General features: G+C 50.5%; 1 protein-coding gene across 2 annotated transcripts in view; it reads right to left on the bottom strand.

Moving 5' to 3' along the window:
* Window positions 1-15,602, bottom strand: part of Lrrc75a (leucine rich repeat containing 75A) — a 41,522-nt gene that overhangs the window by 2,698 nt on the left and 23,222 nt on the right. Inside the window, exons 2-3 of one of the 2 annotated variants that reach the window (XM_075992215.1) lie at window positions 10,242-10,370; window positions 2,879-2,994 (exon numbers count right to left, since the gene is read on the bottom strand). In XM_075992215.1, coding sequence (XP_075848330.1) covers window positions 2,879-2,994; window positions 10,242-10,370 — 245 coding nt within the window. Of the gene's footprint in view, window positions 1-2,878; window positions 2,995-9,895; window positions 9,903-10,241; window positions 10,371-15,602 lie in introns of both variants that reach the window. The other variant, XM_075992217.1, reaches the window with a different exon arrangement.

Genomic DNA, 15,602 nt, shown 5'->3' with positions numbered 1-15,602 from the left:
GCTCAACTTGCTGCCAAAGTTACGCCTTTGCTGGTAGCTCAAGGGTCACAGCCTCACCAAAGCAGCTACCCTGGGGCCCTCTTGAAGCTGGGATATTAACTCATTTTGTTGCTTGCATTTGGAGGTAAAACCCTCCAGAGCATGAGATTTAACTGCCTAGCATCCTGCCTGGAATTTGTTGGTTGTGACATTAGTGTTGGGTTCCATGTCAGTGTCAGTAACGAAGCCAATCAACCCAGCATCCTGAAGATGGTTGACTGTCTACACCCTGAAGTCAGATAGATACGGATTTCAATCTATTCCCACTGCTTATCAACTTTAGGCTCTTGGCCAATCAAATGGCAACAATTTCCTACCCTACTCACTCTAATATTTGTTATGGCCCTACTATGTGCCAGGCAGCGTCCTAGGCATCAGCATCACAATGGTGAACAATGGGGATAGGAGCCCCATTTCCTCCTACCACGGGGAGACAGGGAACAGGTGCAGATGACAACGTAGCTTTGGGGCTGGGGCTGTGTAATTGGAGGAGGAATAGATAGCATGGGCCATTAGAAGAGCTGGCTAAGAATTCCAACCCAAGCAGTGTCAAGTGGGAAGTCTAGCTGTCAAGTGTGCGTACGTGTGTGTGTGTGTGTGTGTGTGTGTGAACACCAGCAGGAGGGTCATTGTACTCCAAGTGAAGGAACACAGAGGAGTGAGGACAGAGAGGAGGCACTGGCTGATCACACAGTCCTGTTTCCATTTCATTCAAGTGTGATGAGAAGCCCCTGAGAGGAATGAGCAGGTTTCATTCACACGGTTCCCGAATGGAGAATGGACTGAGCCTCTGTGTGTGGGCACTGGCAGACGGAAGACCTAGGTGACCATGGTTGGCACATACCTGCTATTCCAGCACTTGGAAAGAAGCAGAGGCAGGGGGCATTGTGAGTTTAAAGTTAGCCTGGGTTACACAGTGAGATTCTCAGAAAGCAGGCATGGTGGCACATGCCTTTAATCCCAGTATTGGGGAGGACGAGATAGGCAGATCTCTTATGAATTAATTTGTGGCCTGTCTGGTTTGTATAGTGAGTTCTAGGTCAGCCAAGGCTACATATCAAAGATCTTGTCTCAAAGAAACAAACAAACCCGGGCATAGTGGTGCATGCTTTGAATTGTGGCACTTGGGGAGCAGATGGGTCTCTGTGAGTTCAAGGCCAGCCTGGTCTACATGCTGAGCTCAAGGTTAGCCAGAGCTATGTAGTGAGACCTTGTCTGAAAACAAACAAACAAACCCCCAAGATCAACAACAACAAAATACCAACAGCCCCCCCAACCCAATCAAAAAAGGTGCAGGGGTAAGGAGAATTGGAGAGGTGCCTGGCGTAGCAGTTAAGAACACTTACTGTTCTTGCAGAGGATCTGAGTTTGGTTCCCAGTACCCTGTGAGGCAGCCACAACTGCCTGTCACTCCAGCTCCAGGGGAATCTGATGCCTCTAGACTCTGAGGGCGCCTGCACTCACATGCATATACATCACCACACAGACATACACACATGCATTTAATTTTTAAAAATATTATTTAATGTGTATGGGCTTTTGTGTACTATGTGAATGTGTGTTGCCTGAGGAGGCCAGGATGGTGTTGGGTCCCCTGGAGTTACAGATGGTTGTGAGTCTGTGGGTGGCAGGAACATGAAGCTGAAGCATCTGCAAGAGCAGCCAGTGCTCTAACGCACTGAGTCATCTCTCCAGCCCCATGATGTTTAGTTTTAATTGTCCATGTCTAGAAACACTTGGGAAGAGCTTCCATAACTGTCTAGATCAGGATGACCTCTGGGAATGTCTGTGGGGGAATTGTCTGGATGGTCGTGTTAATTGATACAGGAGGACTCAGTCTAACAGGTAGCACTATTCCCTGGGTTTGGGTCCAGGGCTCTCTGAGTGGAAAAAGAGCTGAGAGAGAGAGTTAAGCATGCGTGCATTCCTTTTCTCTCTGCTTTTGACTATGGATATGACTAGTGGCTTTAATTTCCTGCCATCTTGACTCTCCCACAATGATGGACTGCCACCTGGAACTGTAAGCCAAATAAACTCTTTCCCCTTGAAGCTGCTGTTGTCAGGGTGTTTTATCAAAGCCACAGGGAATGAAATGAAATCAATCAATCAATCAATAACAAAAAAAAAAGTAAGAGAGAAGGGAACTGTCTTCTCCTTTCCAGCCCACTGGGAGCCACCTGGATAATCTGGGCATAGAACCATGGCCTTGCCAGCCTGAGCAAGCAAGCCACTTACTCACCTGTGCTACCTGTAAAAAACTGAGTGCTTCCTCCTCCAGGAAGCCTGCCTCAGCCTGGGCTCACTTGCTGCCTACCATGAGACCTGTTCTGGGTATTGTGTCTTGAGCCCTCTATCTTCTTGGTCTTTAGGACTATAAAACCCTGGAGGGTCTTCACTGCTGCATGGATGAGACAAGGCTAGACTTTAGATTCCCCGGAAAGACATCCCAGAGAATTTTCTGGAAGTGGGTTTTGATGGCCACAACTTGAAGCAATATTCTTGCCTCAGCCTTCAAAATATAGGATTGCAGAGGTACGCCACCATGCCCAGTTTCCATCCCAGAATACTAGAACTAGAAATTCCTCATGTCCCATCCCCACCTATCCATCTGCAGGCCGTGCTCCCCAGCTCCTACTCCAGGGACCTCCTTTTCAGCATCTCTCAAGTACCTGGAATGATCAAGTTACTTTTCTGGTTTTTAAATCTAGCACGATATTACCCTTCTTCAAGATGAGTTTATTGACATCCTCCCCCTGACCTGGGCCCTCAACACAGTGCCCCAGGAAGGGTATCAGTCAGCAGGGCTGGGGCAGGGCAGACTATAGGGACTGCCACTCACCAGGCCTGTGGCTTCCTCTTCACCAGCCCTCGTTGCCTCCTCCACTGTGAATGAGGGCTAAGGTGGTAGGTCAGCTGCCGGCACAGCTTCTCCATGGCACCCAGCGCATCACCTTCCTGCAGAGGCAATCACAGGCACAGGTCTGGGAGGTGTCCCTGGAGGGCTTGGGAGGGCCCTGATCCCCACTCTAGAGTCCCTGGCCCTCTGGGAAGACCTGCTCTGCTGGCCCCAATGAGCACCTATGGCAGGAGCAGCAGGTACAAACTGTGTGTGCGTGTGTGTTTTGTTGGGAATCAAACCCAGGGCCTCAAACATGCTAAGCAACTACTCCATTGAGTTAATCTCTGAGTCTGTGCCTTATGAACTAGTTGCTATCATTGGAAAATGTTACTTTTTTGCTTTTCGAGACAGGGTTTCTCTGTAGCTTTGGAGCCTTTCCTGGAACTAGTTCTCGTAGACAACACTGGCTTTGAATTCAGAGATCCTCCTGCCTCTGCCTCCTGAGTGCTAGGATTAAAGGTCTGTGCCACCACCCCCTGGCTGGAAAATGTGAAAATGTGACATTTGTATAAAAAGTCTGGATTGCAGGTGGTCTGACCATGACTGGCTGGCACACACCTGTTGAGCTAGACACTGTAGGCCCCTGCCAACTTGTAGTATCCAAAGCCATTCTGTCCACTCACACAACACATCTTACCTATGCTACTAAGAAGCAGGGCTATGGTTATGAACAAAGGTTCTTGTACTTCACATAATAAAATAACTTATTTTTACTTATGTCTTTCCCCAAAGTGGGAAAAGAGAAATCTCAGAGGGCCAAATCTCTTCCAGTGGAATCTGCCCATCTACACTGTCTGCTTTATTAGCACTTAGAATTTTTTTTTTTTTTTTGGACAGGATTTCTCTGTGTAGCTTTGGAGCCTGTCCTGGAACTCACTTTGTAGATCAGCCTGACGTCGAATTCAGAGATCCTCCTGCCTCTGCCTCCTAGGTGCTGGGATTAAAGGCGTGTTCCACCACTGCCAGGCTTAAAAACTATTTTTATTTTGTGTATGGTTGTTTTGTTTGTATGTATGACTGTGGACCAGATGCATGCAGTACCCGCAGAAGCCAGAAAGGGTCACCAGAGTCCCTGGAACTGGAATTATAGATGATTGTTAGCTACTATGTGGGTGCTGGGAATCGAACCAGGGTACTCTTCAAGAGCACCCAGTGCTCTTAATTGCTGAGTCATCTCTCCAGCCCTCTTTCATCAACATTTGAGTTTGTGACCCTGAGTACCACGGACTGAACTGTGTCCCTTCAACAATTATATATTGTTCCCTTTTATATTTTTTCTTTCTCTTTCTTTCTTCTTCTTTTTTTTTTTGAGATAGGGTTTCTCTATGTAGCCTTGGCTAACCTGGAACTCACCCTGTAGACCAGGCTGGCCTCGAACTAAGATCTGCCTGGCTCTGCCTCCCAAGTGCTGGGATTAAAGGCATGTTCAATCCCCACTGCCTGGTTCTATGTTGATTTCCTAACACTCAATTCCCCAGAATGTGACTGCATTCAAAGACAGGACATTTAAAGGTAATTAAAGTAAAAATGGGACAATATGAATGGGCTTTAATCCCACATATCTAGTGTATTTAGAAGTGACCAGGGCACACACATGTCCAGAGGAAAGATCCATGTGAGTGCAGGGAAAAATCCTTCACAAAAGGCCAGGAGGGGCTGTGTCTTGGCCTTCTGACCTCTACAGCAGAAAGGGCATTCATTTCTGTCATTTAAGTCACTGGGTTAACTGCAGTGGAAAGACTTAATAGAGAGACACCAACTCCATCTCAAGGACAATCAATTCAACACAGGCCCTGTACCAGATCTAAGCTGGGTGGAGAGGTATGAGTCCCAACCCAGGAACAGGCAAGAGTGTGCTCCTGCCGAAAGATCCAGTGCCGAGGGCCAAGACCCAGAGGGTACTGGGACTCCAGTGCAAACCACCAAAGGGAGGTGGTGAGCTTCAACGTACCAAGCAGCACCAGCTTTTCAGTTATGATTACCATCGCCACTCTGCTAATGAAGAAGCAGCCTATGCAATCCTTTAGAACACAGACTTGGGACCAAATAGTGACGTTCCATGTCCTGGTTTTGTCTGTGGCCTTAAGCGAGTTAACGTGACTTCTCTGTCCCTTCAGCTCTCATCTGTGAAGCAGGGACAGCAACACTGCATTCACATGGGTTTGGAGGAGTAACCGAGTCAGTACTATTCAGGTGCTTTGTACGCAAGTCAAGCTTGCTCACTGAACACAGTCTGCAGCTGTGGGCACATGCAGGCATTCAACCAACCACAGATCAAGAGTACCCAGAAGCTGGGCATGGTGGCGCACACCTTTAATCCCGGCAGAGGCAGGAGGATCTCTGTGAATTTGAGGCCAGCCTGGTCTATATAGTGAATTCCAGGACAGCCAGGAGAGACCCCACCCAGAAAAGAACTATGTCTGTCCTGGAATAGACTTATTTTTCTGTCATTACTCCCTAAACATTGTAGCACAACCGTTACTCCTATAGCATCTATCTGGGCATGCTCATTGTGAAGGAGGGTGGACACATGTCCTATGGTGCTTTATGAGGGGACACGTGCATTTGATTTACAGGGTCCTGGTGCTCATCCTCCACGGGAAGACCAGCATTGTAACCTGAGCTTCGGTGCTAAAGAACAAAGGTCATTTCTGCCTGGGCTCACATGTAAACTTGTTTTGTGTTTTGTGTACGTGTGTATGTTTTGTTGTTTTCGAGGCAGGGTCTTACTGTGTAGCCCTGGCTAGTCTGGAAATCACTATGTAAACCAGGCTGGCCTCAAACTCACAGAGATCTGATCTGACTGCCTCTGCCTCCCGGGGTGAGGAGTACTAGTGCTGACTGGTAATGGTGACACCTGACTTTGGTGGCAAAAGAATTGGATATGAGGCTAGGACATGACACAGAGATGCCACATTGAGAGTTCATTTCCCATCTTGGATTCCCGGGGTACCCTAGAAAACGGGTGCTAGCGGTGAGTGGGCGGGTCCCCCGGCGGTGGATTAACTTTATTTTTAGTTAGTGTACAAAATAATAGGTTTCATTATGACATTTTCATACACACATTATTACAGCTTATTCATACGTTCTCCCCTAAGGCTCTCCTCTGACCCTCCTCCTCCCACTTGCTGGTCCCTTTGTCGCTTGAACAGCCCCCTTCTGCTCTGACGACATACACACTCTGGGAAAACCGCAGTGTTATGTCTGTCTTCACTCCCATTCCCTTGCTTGTTCCCGACTGCTCCCTGCCTACGCATTCCTTCTTACTGGATCCTAGTCCTGCAGGGAGAGCGATTCCCTTGTGCAACCCGTGGAGAAGCAAGGGCTCAGGGGCCTTAAGGACCGGAAGAGCCAATGGATGGGATTGGGGGCACGCCCAGCTTCATTTTAGGATGCTCTGGAATAGAACTGTTGCTAGTTTCCAGAAGAAACCCGCCCAAAGCCCACAGCAGAGCTCCTCTGCTTTGGCTCCTCTTTCAATCAATTTCCTGGGTTTCGGAATACCCGAGGCTGCGCCCTCTCCCTCAGTTGTCCAAACTTGAGGAGCTCAGGCAGTAGAATCTTAAGAGAACAAAGGCATAAAGAGAGCTGGTAGTGCACGGTGTCGGCCACAAGAGGGCAGCCGAGCACAGGGCGAGGCTGCTGCTACCAGAGGGAGTTGGAGTCAACCTCAGCCTTCTCATTGGCTAAACAGGGACAATAGCTGAGCTCGCCAATTAGAGATGAGAGTAACTGTAAAAAGCACAGGGATTAGTTCCCCTCTGCTTGCCTGAACTAGATACACCATGGGTCTTTTGTTGTTTTGTTTCTGTGGTGCTTGGGATCCACCCTGGCCTCAGATGGCAGGCCTACACTAGCACCGGCCACGCTTCCTGCCCTCAACGTTTACCTAGCATCTAGAAATCGTTATGCATCTCCTTCCTCCACTGGGGCACAGTCCCACCGCTCCCACTTAAGGAACAGAGGCGCACAGTTAAACACACAGTCCAGATGTTGCCCCCTAGCTCCTACCAAGCTACCCACTGCACTCCCTTCCTTACGAACCCGCCCTTTGCATATTCATTCAAGGTGCTTTCATCCTCTGCCCAGCTCCTTCCCTTTCAGGCTCCTTAAAGGCCTTCCAGAGAATAGGATCGAGTGGGGCTGGCCCAGAAGACAGTGTGTGCATATGTGTGTGCGTGTGTGTGTGTGTGTGTGTGTGGTGGTGGTGGTGGTGGTGGCGGCTGAAAGAGAACCCAGCACAGCAGGGAACAGTGAAAATGAGCCGTCTTGTAGGGACTGGAACCTGGACAAGTGAACAGGGCCTGTGGGTAGTCATATTCCCTAACCATGTGGGAGGGTGGGAATGAGCCCTGTGAAGAGAAACTGTAATGGAGCAGGGGGGGATGGACAGACTCGCTCAGTAGTCCCAAAGCCTCCATAATGCTGAGCTGCCTCTGGGTCCACAAGACGCTGGACTGCGTGGGTGTCTGCTGGTTGCGATTAGCCATGCAGAAGGACTGTGGAATACTCCCAGCAGCTCTTCCTCCCGCCCATGGCAAAGGAAGAAGAGGCAGCCCGGCACAGTTGGCAGGACTCCAGCACTGCCCAGTGACACTGTCCTCAAACACTGGGGGAGGATGTTTGAGGGACTTCCCCAGGATCTGTTGGAAAGAGGCTCAGGGCTCAAGGCCGACCTCCAGCCTTCCCTGGTCTCATCTGCCACCTTCATTCCCCAGGCGCCTCTATAGCAGCACCTAGGACCCCAACAACCCTGTCTGCCACTCAAAGGCTTCCCTCATTCATAAATGTACTCACTCATTAATCAGATCCGGACTGCTTCCCTTACTATACACTGGACGCTATTTAGGTGACTGCCTGCTCATTTTCCTTGGCCACCCTCACCCCAGTCTGTTTTCTGTCCTTCTCTGCTTACAGGGACTGTCCTGAAAAGTGTATCACCAGGTTCTCCTGTCCCTGGTTTCTAGCTGGGCTCAGTTAATGGGAGCAATCGAGGGTCAGGAGGAACAAAGGGCCAAGTCATCTCATCCAGCATGTGCAGAGCCTCCCAGGCCACCCTGCCCTTGGCTCCCGGGAGCCAGCTCCACGCAGTCTCTTTCCAAGATTTATCAGAACCATCCAGAGGGATGGTATGTGAATTCTAGGACAGGTATCCTGGCTAGCTCTGTGACACTCACCAATCCTGGGGCAACACCCACAAGGTAACAAACCGAGGCCCCGTGGTGTGCATTAACAAGCGCCAGTCAAGCCCGGCACTTAGAGCCTTGGATGTCTGCCCTGCAGAGACTGTTTAACAACAAATGTTTGCTCTGGGCTTTTGTTTTACCTACTTGTTTTAAATTAAGTTTTTTTTATGTCTGTGTGTATGTATGAGGACGAGCATGTGGGTGCATGTGAATGCCATGGCACACGCACAGCGGTCAGAGGACAATGGTCAAGGCACCTGATCGTCATTCCGGCAGAGGTGACAGGGGAAGTGGAAGCAGCTAGTCTAACACGCTTGGCGAAATTCTAGGCCAGTGAGAGACCTTGTTTTCCACAAAAGGTAGAGGTGTCTGAGAAGAGCAAGCACCTGAGGGTCCCTCGGTCTCTATGAGCCCATGCACACAGGTGCAGGCATGCATCTGGACACAAGCTCACATCTCACCCCTTCATGCATGCTTGCACGCTCGAACACGCACATGCACAGATTCACAATGGAGCATGCTGCTTCCTGCCCGTTATAAGACAAAACTGTGAACAGGATGGATAGATAATCCTTTGAGTATTTTTTTTTTTTAAAGACAGGGTCTCTTTCTGCGGCTTTGCCTGACCTGGAACTTGCTATGTAGACTGGGCAGATTGTGAACTCACAGAGATCCGCCTCTGGTCTACACTCCAGAGCTAGTACTTCAGGCTTAAGTCGCTGTTCTAGTGGGTGAAAAGCGAATGTGGGCTCATTAGGATCTTACAGACCCACAAAAGGCCACACACTGAAGACCTGGTCCTCAGCTTGGTGCCACTGGGAGACAGACCTTTAGGACAGGCGTCTAGTGGGAGGCGCTAAATCACTGCAGGTGTGGTTTGAACCAGCAATGTCCACCTACCGCCCAGGCTCCTGTTTTGAATGCCTGTTTCCCAGCTGGCGGGAACATTTTGGTTGTGGAACTTTTAGGAGATGGGCCCTAGTTGGTAGAAGGTCTCTAGAGGTCTTTGAAGATGACGGCCTAGTCCCCGGTTCTAGCCTTTTTCTGGTCCACCATGATATGAACAGACTCCTGTAACAGTTGGTGGTCTTGTGATACCTCTGTCTACACATCCAGGCCACAACATGAGCATCTAGGAGAGTTTGATACAAAGACCTACGAGAAGGGAGCCCAGCCAACCCTGCGTCAGTGCAGGCGGCTCGGGTGGGGCTGCCTTCTTACCAGATCAGATGTCCTTTCCTTCTCTGTCCCACCCACACCTGGGGGAGTCCCAGAGCATCCAAGACTGGCCCTTGAACCCCCAGCAGGGCTGGCCCATTCTGCTGCTTCAGAAATCCTGCTCAGAGAGCAACCCTGCTGTTTTCTTTTTCTTTTCTTTTTTTTTTTTTTTGAGACAGGGTTTCTCTGTGGCTTTGGAGCCTGTCCTGGCACTAGCTCTTGTAGACCAGGCTGGTCTCGAACTCATAGAGATCCGCCTGCCTCTGCCTCCCGAGTGCTGGGATTAAAGGCGTGCGCCACCACCGCCCGGCAACCCTGCTGTTTTCTAAGACCGGGCCCGTGGGGACCACATTTTATATGCCGCTGTCTCCCTCAACTCTCAATGGACATGACAATAATTTCTCAACTATTATTTGAAGAGCTCTATTACCCATCACGCCTCTCATCTTTGGGCAACTAACTTCCTATCCTAGAAAAGACGGGTATGTCAACTGCAGGGCTTCCTCAGAGGCCCGTTTCTAGTACTTTCTTGCCGGCTTCAGCTACTTGGTACCCTGTGGCTCTTGGCACCAACTAGCTCTTCTCCCAGGCCACCAACCCTCACGACTGGCTTTTCTTGCTGTCTCGTACTGGACTCATAGCTTCTCTGCCTGTCTTGATCGACTCTTGCCAGTTTGCGTCCCTTATAGCCAGCCCCCCTCCTCTCTAGATCTGGGCACCAGACAGTTCCAGCAGCCAAAGAGAAGGTCCTAAAGGAAGCCACAGATGGGGGTAAACCTCAGAAGTTTCCCCTGAGCAGAGATCCAACTCCCTGGGCAACCATGGCCAGGGGTGTGCCATCTAGAAAGCGGTCCAGCTCACACTGCAGGACCTGGCTGCTTCAGACCACAGCTGCCTACCGGCTTGGGGCAGTGGATGTAGCGGGCCAGGCTGATGATGAGGTCGTGTGTGATGGGGTCCACCAGGTTCCGGAAGCTGGCGTAGCGATACAGCACATCATCCAGCGAGGTTGACTCCATGCCCAGGTCCTGAAAGAGAAGAGAACGCCCAGAGGTCAGGAGCATCCAACTTACCTTGAACATTTCCCTCTCGGGAGCCTTCTACTGCAGTGTCTTAGCCATTAACTTCAGGAAGGGTGAGGAAGACACTACTCCCCCTCCCACAGGGGGTACCGCACTCCATCTACAGAACTTCCCCCGGGGCTCAAGGACGGCTGGAGCATGGCCAAGAGTCGCAGGATCCAGGAGTCCTGTTTCTACTGTTCTGGGATGCTGGACTTTCTAAGATTCTTCTACAATGCCAGGAACAGGCCAGTCCAACCCTCTCCCAAGTTTGAGCTCACAGCTCAGGGATAATGGAGCAGACACGGTCCACCTGGGGTTGTTGGATTAGGCACTAAAGTTGCTAGGCTTTGAGTAGGAGGAGGGATAACTGGCCGAGCTCTGGGAGAGGGGCCTTCTTGTCATTTGGTGGGGTAGTTTAAACTTCTTCAGATATCTTTCTCAGGTCTATAATCTTAGAAACACCTTAAGGAAGGCGCAGCCAATCAATAAATCTGGATTTGCAGATGAAGAAATAGAGGCTGGCTTCCTACATCGTTGCTGTTTGGGGAGGGGGTGGGCCCAGGCCTCAGTCCCCACTCTGTTTTGCAAGGCCTGCTCACTGCTCATCCACTGCTAAGGGTGAGCCAGGCCAGTGACGATGGATACAGGACAGAAAGGGGGCTGTGGGTTTTGGTGGTTGCACCTGAGAGCAAAGAATTCGCCATGGATCCGGAGGGGCCAGGGCACCAAGCCCCCTCTTCTGTAGGGCACTTCCTAGAGTATTCTCTATCTCCCAGGGTTAAGGGCCAGTTTGGAGAGCTCTGCCTTCCAATGGGCAGGCACCAGGCTTGGGGGCAAGCAGAGTGCTATGTGCCATGTCTCTGCTTGGCACCCAGTGACACAAGGTGCCGTGTGGCTGAGCACAGGGCCTTCTGATGAGCTGGCTGGCAACTGTAACACTTGCCTTGGCCCCTGTCCTCTACCTGTTTAACCCCTCAGGCGCGATGCAGCCCCTCAGGTAATCTACCTAACAGCTCCAGGCCCGTGCCCCCTCTGTATAATGGAGACAGTGATCCTGGCATCAGAAATCGGTGAAGGAAACAGAGCTAAGCAACATGTGCTGCGTTTCTGGCAGAGACCTGTGTCCCCTGTGATTCCCCCAAACCCCTCCTGACCCCGTTTGCTCTTCACCCCTTCCCTGCCACACCTGCAGCTCCTCTGACCCACAGAGCCATCTGAGAACGTGCAGAAAGCCCTGCAGCTCTTGAGAAAATACAGCCGTCAGGGCAGGACGGGGACCTTGGCTACCAATTCCCTGTTGGCCCTGTGTCAGAGGGTGTGCTGGGCTGTGCAGAACTCTAGGACTATTCCCCGGCAATGAGGAAGACACACCTCTACCCTGACTGTGGTCCAAGGGCCTTAGCCTAGCGATCACCTCTGCTTATGGGTCAAGGCTCCCTTCTTGGGGACAGGAAGCAGAGGAAAAGGGAGAGCATGGCAGTGATCCCCAGGATTAGAGGCTAGGCTCACAGCTAAGGGAAGAAACACAGGGGTATGGGGATCTTTCTTTTCTTTTTCTTGCCCTTCCTCTCCTTTAGGGCTGCCCAGGTTGGCCTCAAACTTGCAACCCTCTTGCTTCGGTTTCCCAACTATATTGGGAATAAAGGCTTTGCCCAGCGAAGGGTTCTCTCTTCCTCTGTCCTGCTCCCCTTTGATGACGTAATGCTAGTGTCTGTCCCTCACCCGTGTACATCTGTCCCTGGGGTGATTCACACCTAATGCTCTCAGGCCCCTGTAGATCCCTTGGCTTACTTAGCAAGAGACCCCCCACACACACTTGGGATGTATTTTTTTTCTTCCTATGAAATGGACAGGTTACAAAAGTTAGCAAACTGTGTGCTGAGGTCCTGGGGTCGACAGGGAGTGCTGAGGGAGGCAGAGAAGCTCTTGGTCTCAGACAAACAAATAAACAAACTATTGCCAAAGAGTTCGAAAGTGGCTTCCCGCCCTCTGTGTAGTCACACTGGGTCCCATCTCTGCAGGCCCCCCCCACATTCCAGGCCATCATATTCTTGGAAAGACTAAGACATACCACTGGTTAACCCAAAGACTGTGCAGTCCTGCCTTGGTGTTTCCTCTACCCCTCAGCTCAGGAGCCCTGTGGCTGACAGTGGCTAGCTCTTTGATGGGAGAGGATGCCCCCACCAGAAGTGGGCGTTTGGGTAACTGAGGCACAGGGTAATATCTTCCCAAAGAATTCCAGCTGGGGTGGAGCTTCCAAAGGTCTAAAGGCTACAGCCGGAAACATTAGCCTGGGGCCGGACACAAACTTTCTTTTTTGTTCTTTATTGCTTGCTTGATTTCCGGCTGTAATTGTGTCCAAGGACGCTGGTGCCACTTCAGGGCAAACCCTAGTATCTGGGTCTCTTCTCTAGGTCTCTCCCTCTAGCACGGTGCATTGGGGACTTTTGTGTCATGGTCCATAAACTGGACATGAGGGAGAGAAGCTAACTAGTCCCTCGGGGTGTCTCAGGTGACTGCAGTTTGGGCCACAGCCCTGGGGAAAGCAGCTCCCCTGACTGTAGGCGCGAGGACACCAGTACTGCGAGAAGGTATTGGAAGAATCAAATCCAGAGGTGGCCCCTGCAGGTGCTAGCTCTGGAGGGGCTGGCTTGTCTTGCACCAGCGAGGTACCCGGGGATCTTATCTTCCTCACAGCAGTGGTGGCTCTAACCAGCACATCTCTAGGAACTGTGTGCACAGATGGCTGCTCACCAGAAAGTCTGGGCGAGTGTTATCCAACAGCAGGCACTGAGTCACTGCTGGGGGAGCTCCGCTAGAAGGGTGTAGCTGGGCTAGCCCCAAGCCACGAACTGCTCCCTGACTTGAAAGGCTGTGTCTAGAGGTGACATCCTAAGGAGGTGGGGCCCCACATGACATGAGCTTGGATAAGGTTTTGGGGAACATTCTGCAACGGGACAAGCAATAATAAGCCCACGGCCAAGGCTATGGACTTCCAAAGGACAAGTATAGATTTATACTTGAAGTCAGAGCCTTTAAAGCCCTTGGGAGGAGCCCGAGATCCTTGAGAAATCCGAGGCTCTTCAAGGGCCTCTTCCAGTGACGTAACCTGTTACCCCACACCTTCTGCACAGATCCCAGGCCTAGCAACCTGCTGTGACAGCCGGCACGCAGCAGCTGCAGCCCTGGACACCAGCTGCTGCTAGGGAGCAAGGCACCAGACACTTGCAACAGGAAACAGTCCTCTTCTTATGCCTTTATTTTCCTTCGGAAAATTCTTGTAAAAATCTATTTCTCTCATATGTAAATTTGTTATCAATTTTTAAAAAAATATAAAGAAGCAGCTTTGATGAGATGTGATCCACATATGATTTACTCATCTATAGGACAGAGTCTGGGGCTGAGGCATGGCTAGCGGCAGATTGTATGCTCAGCATGTATGAGGCCCTGGGTTCAATTCTCAGCAACAAAAAAATAAAAAGATTCAGTGGCTTTTAGCATGTTCATTCGTGCAATAGATTTCAGAACATCTTCATTACCAGGAAACGCTGTAACCACTACCCTGTTCCCAATTCTCCCTTCTCAGGCACAGGGCAATCACCTACCTGCTTTCTGTCTCTATGTATTTCCTATTCTGGACTTCCTTCTCCTTTTGTTGTCTAACTGTAATTATAGATCTTTCCAGAAACACTGCCCTCTTTTTTATTGCTACTAACTTTAAATTAACAAGCAAGTCCTTTAGAGCCCCTCCAAAAAAAAAAAAAAAAAAGAGGATTTACTTAACTTAACCAGGCATGGTGGCACACATCTTTTATCCCAGTCCTCTGGGAGGCAGATCTCTGAATTCACGGCAGCCTAGTCTACTGAATGACAGTCAGAGATACAGAGAGAAACCCCGCCTTTAGAAAACTAAACAACCCACCAAATATTTACCTATTTTTATTTTATGTGAACAAGTGTTTGCCTGAATGTATGTGTACTGCATGTGTGCCTGGTACTAGCGAGGCCAGAGGAGGGAATTGGGGGTACAGTCAGTTGTGAACCTCCATGTAGGTGCTGGGAGCTGAACCCAGAGAAGGCTTTGACTGCATCCTGAAAAACCCCTCTGGGTATATGGCTAGCTTTGCCTATTACTACTATGCCCCACCCTCCAGTGAAGTGCCTGGCCTATGTGGGCATGGATTATGTGGTGGTACAGTGGAGAGGGGGCCATGCCCACAGCTGGTGTCTGCGAGGAAAAACATTTTCAAACCAAGGGTTAGGACCCTAGCCTTTCCACCTGAGAGAGCTCGCAACATGGGGACAAGGGGCCAGGAACTTGCCTCCCTGTATTTTCTGTTGCTATAACAGAATGCCTGAGTTTGTGTAACTTAACAAGAAATTTATATTTAGCTCATGTTTCTAGAGACTGGGGAGTTCAATGCAGGGTGGTCACACTTGGCAAAGGTCTCCCACTTTGTTGTGACACTGCAGACAGCATCGCACAGCATGAACCCGAGCAGATAAAGCACTGACCCACTTTGTAACAACCTGTGCGCGCGCGAGAGAATCCATTCCCGTCTGTGAAATAGTAAAAGCTCTTTAATGTCAACACTCGTCTGGGCCAGCGCATTCCTTCTGCAGCCTGTTACTATAACGGGGGGCTTCAGATCTAGGTGGCTGCTATTGCTGTCATTGTCACAGTTATTTCCCCCCACTTCGCATGTGTGCACGACACGCTTTTGCATGTGTGTGGGTGCATGAGCACCGCATAAGGCTGGTGTGAGCCAGCGCCTTTGCCCTCCCACCTGTGCACTGAGGCAGGCTCTCTCAATCAAACCCAGAGCTTGCTGAGATGGCTGGTCTTGGGATCTGTCCCTGCCATCTGAGGCAGGAATTGCAGGTTGGCTGACACACCTACCCCATAGGTTTGTGGCTGTGGTTTGGGTGAGAATGGCTCCCATGGGCTCATGTGTTTAAATACTTGGTCCCGTTGGTGGAACTGTTTGGGAAGGATCAGAGGTGTGGCCTTGTTGGAGGAGATGTGCCACTGGGGGGCAGGCTTTGAGGTTTCAAAAGCCCAGGCCACACAAACCTAGTTAGCTCTCTCTGCCCGGTACTTGTGGATTCAGATATAAACTCTCAGCTACTGCTCCAGAGCCGCGCCTGCCTGCCTGCACCAGCCATGTTCCTACCATGACGGTCATGGGCTCTAAC

Source organism: Microtus pennsylvanicus, chromosome 11, assembly GCF_037038515.1.
Source record: "Microtus pennsylvanicus isolate mMicPen1 chromosome 11, mMicPen1.hap1, whole genome shotgun sequence".
NCBI classification, from domain to species: domain Eukaryota; kingdom Metazoa; phylum Chordata; class Mammalia; order Rodentia; family Cricetidae; genus Microtus; species Microtus pennsylvanicus.
Note: the sequence above shows the minus strand (reverse complement) of the source record. Positions and strands in the feature narration are given on the sequence as shown.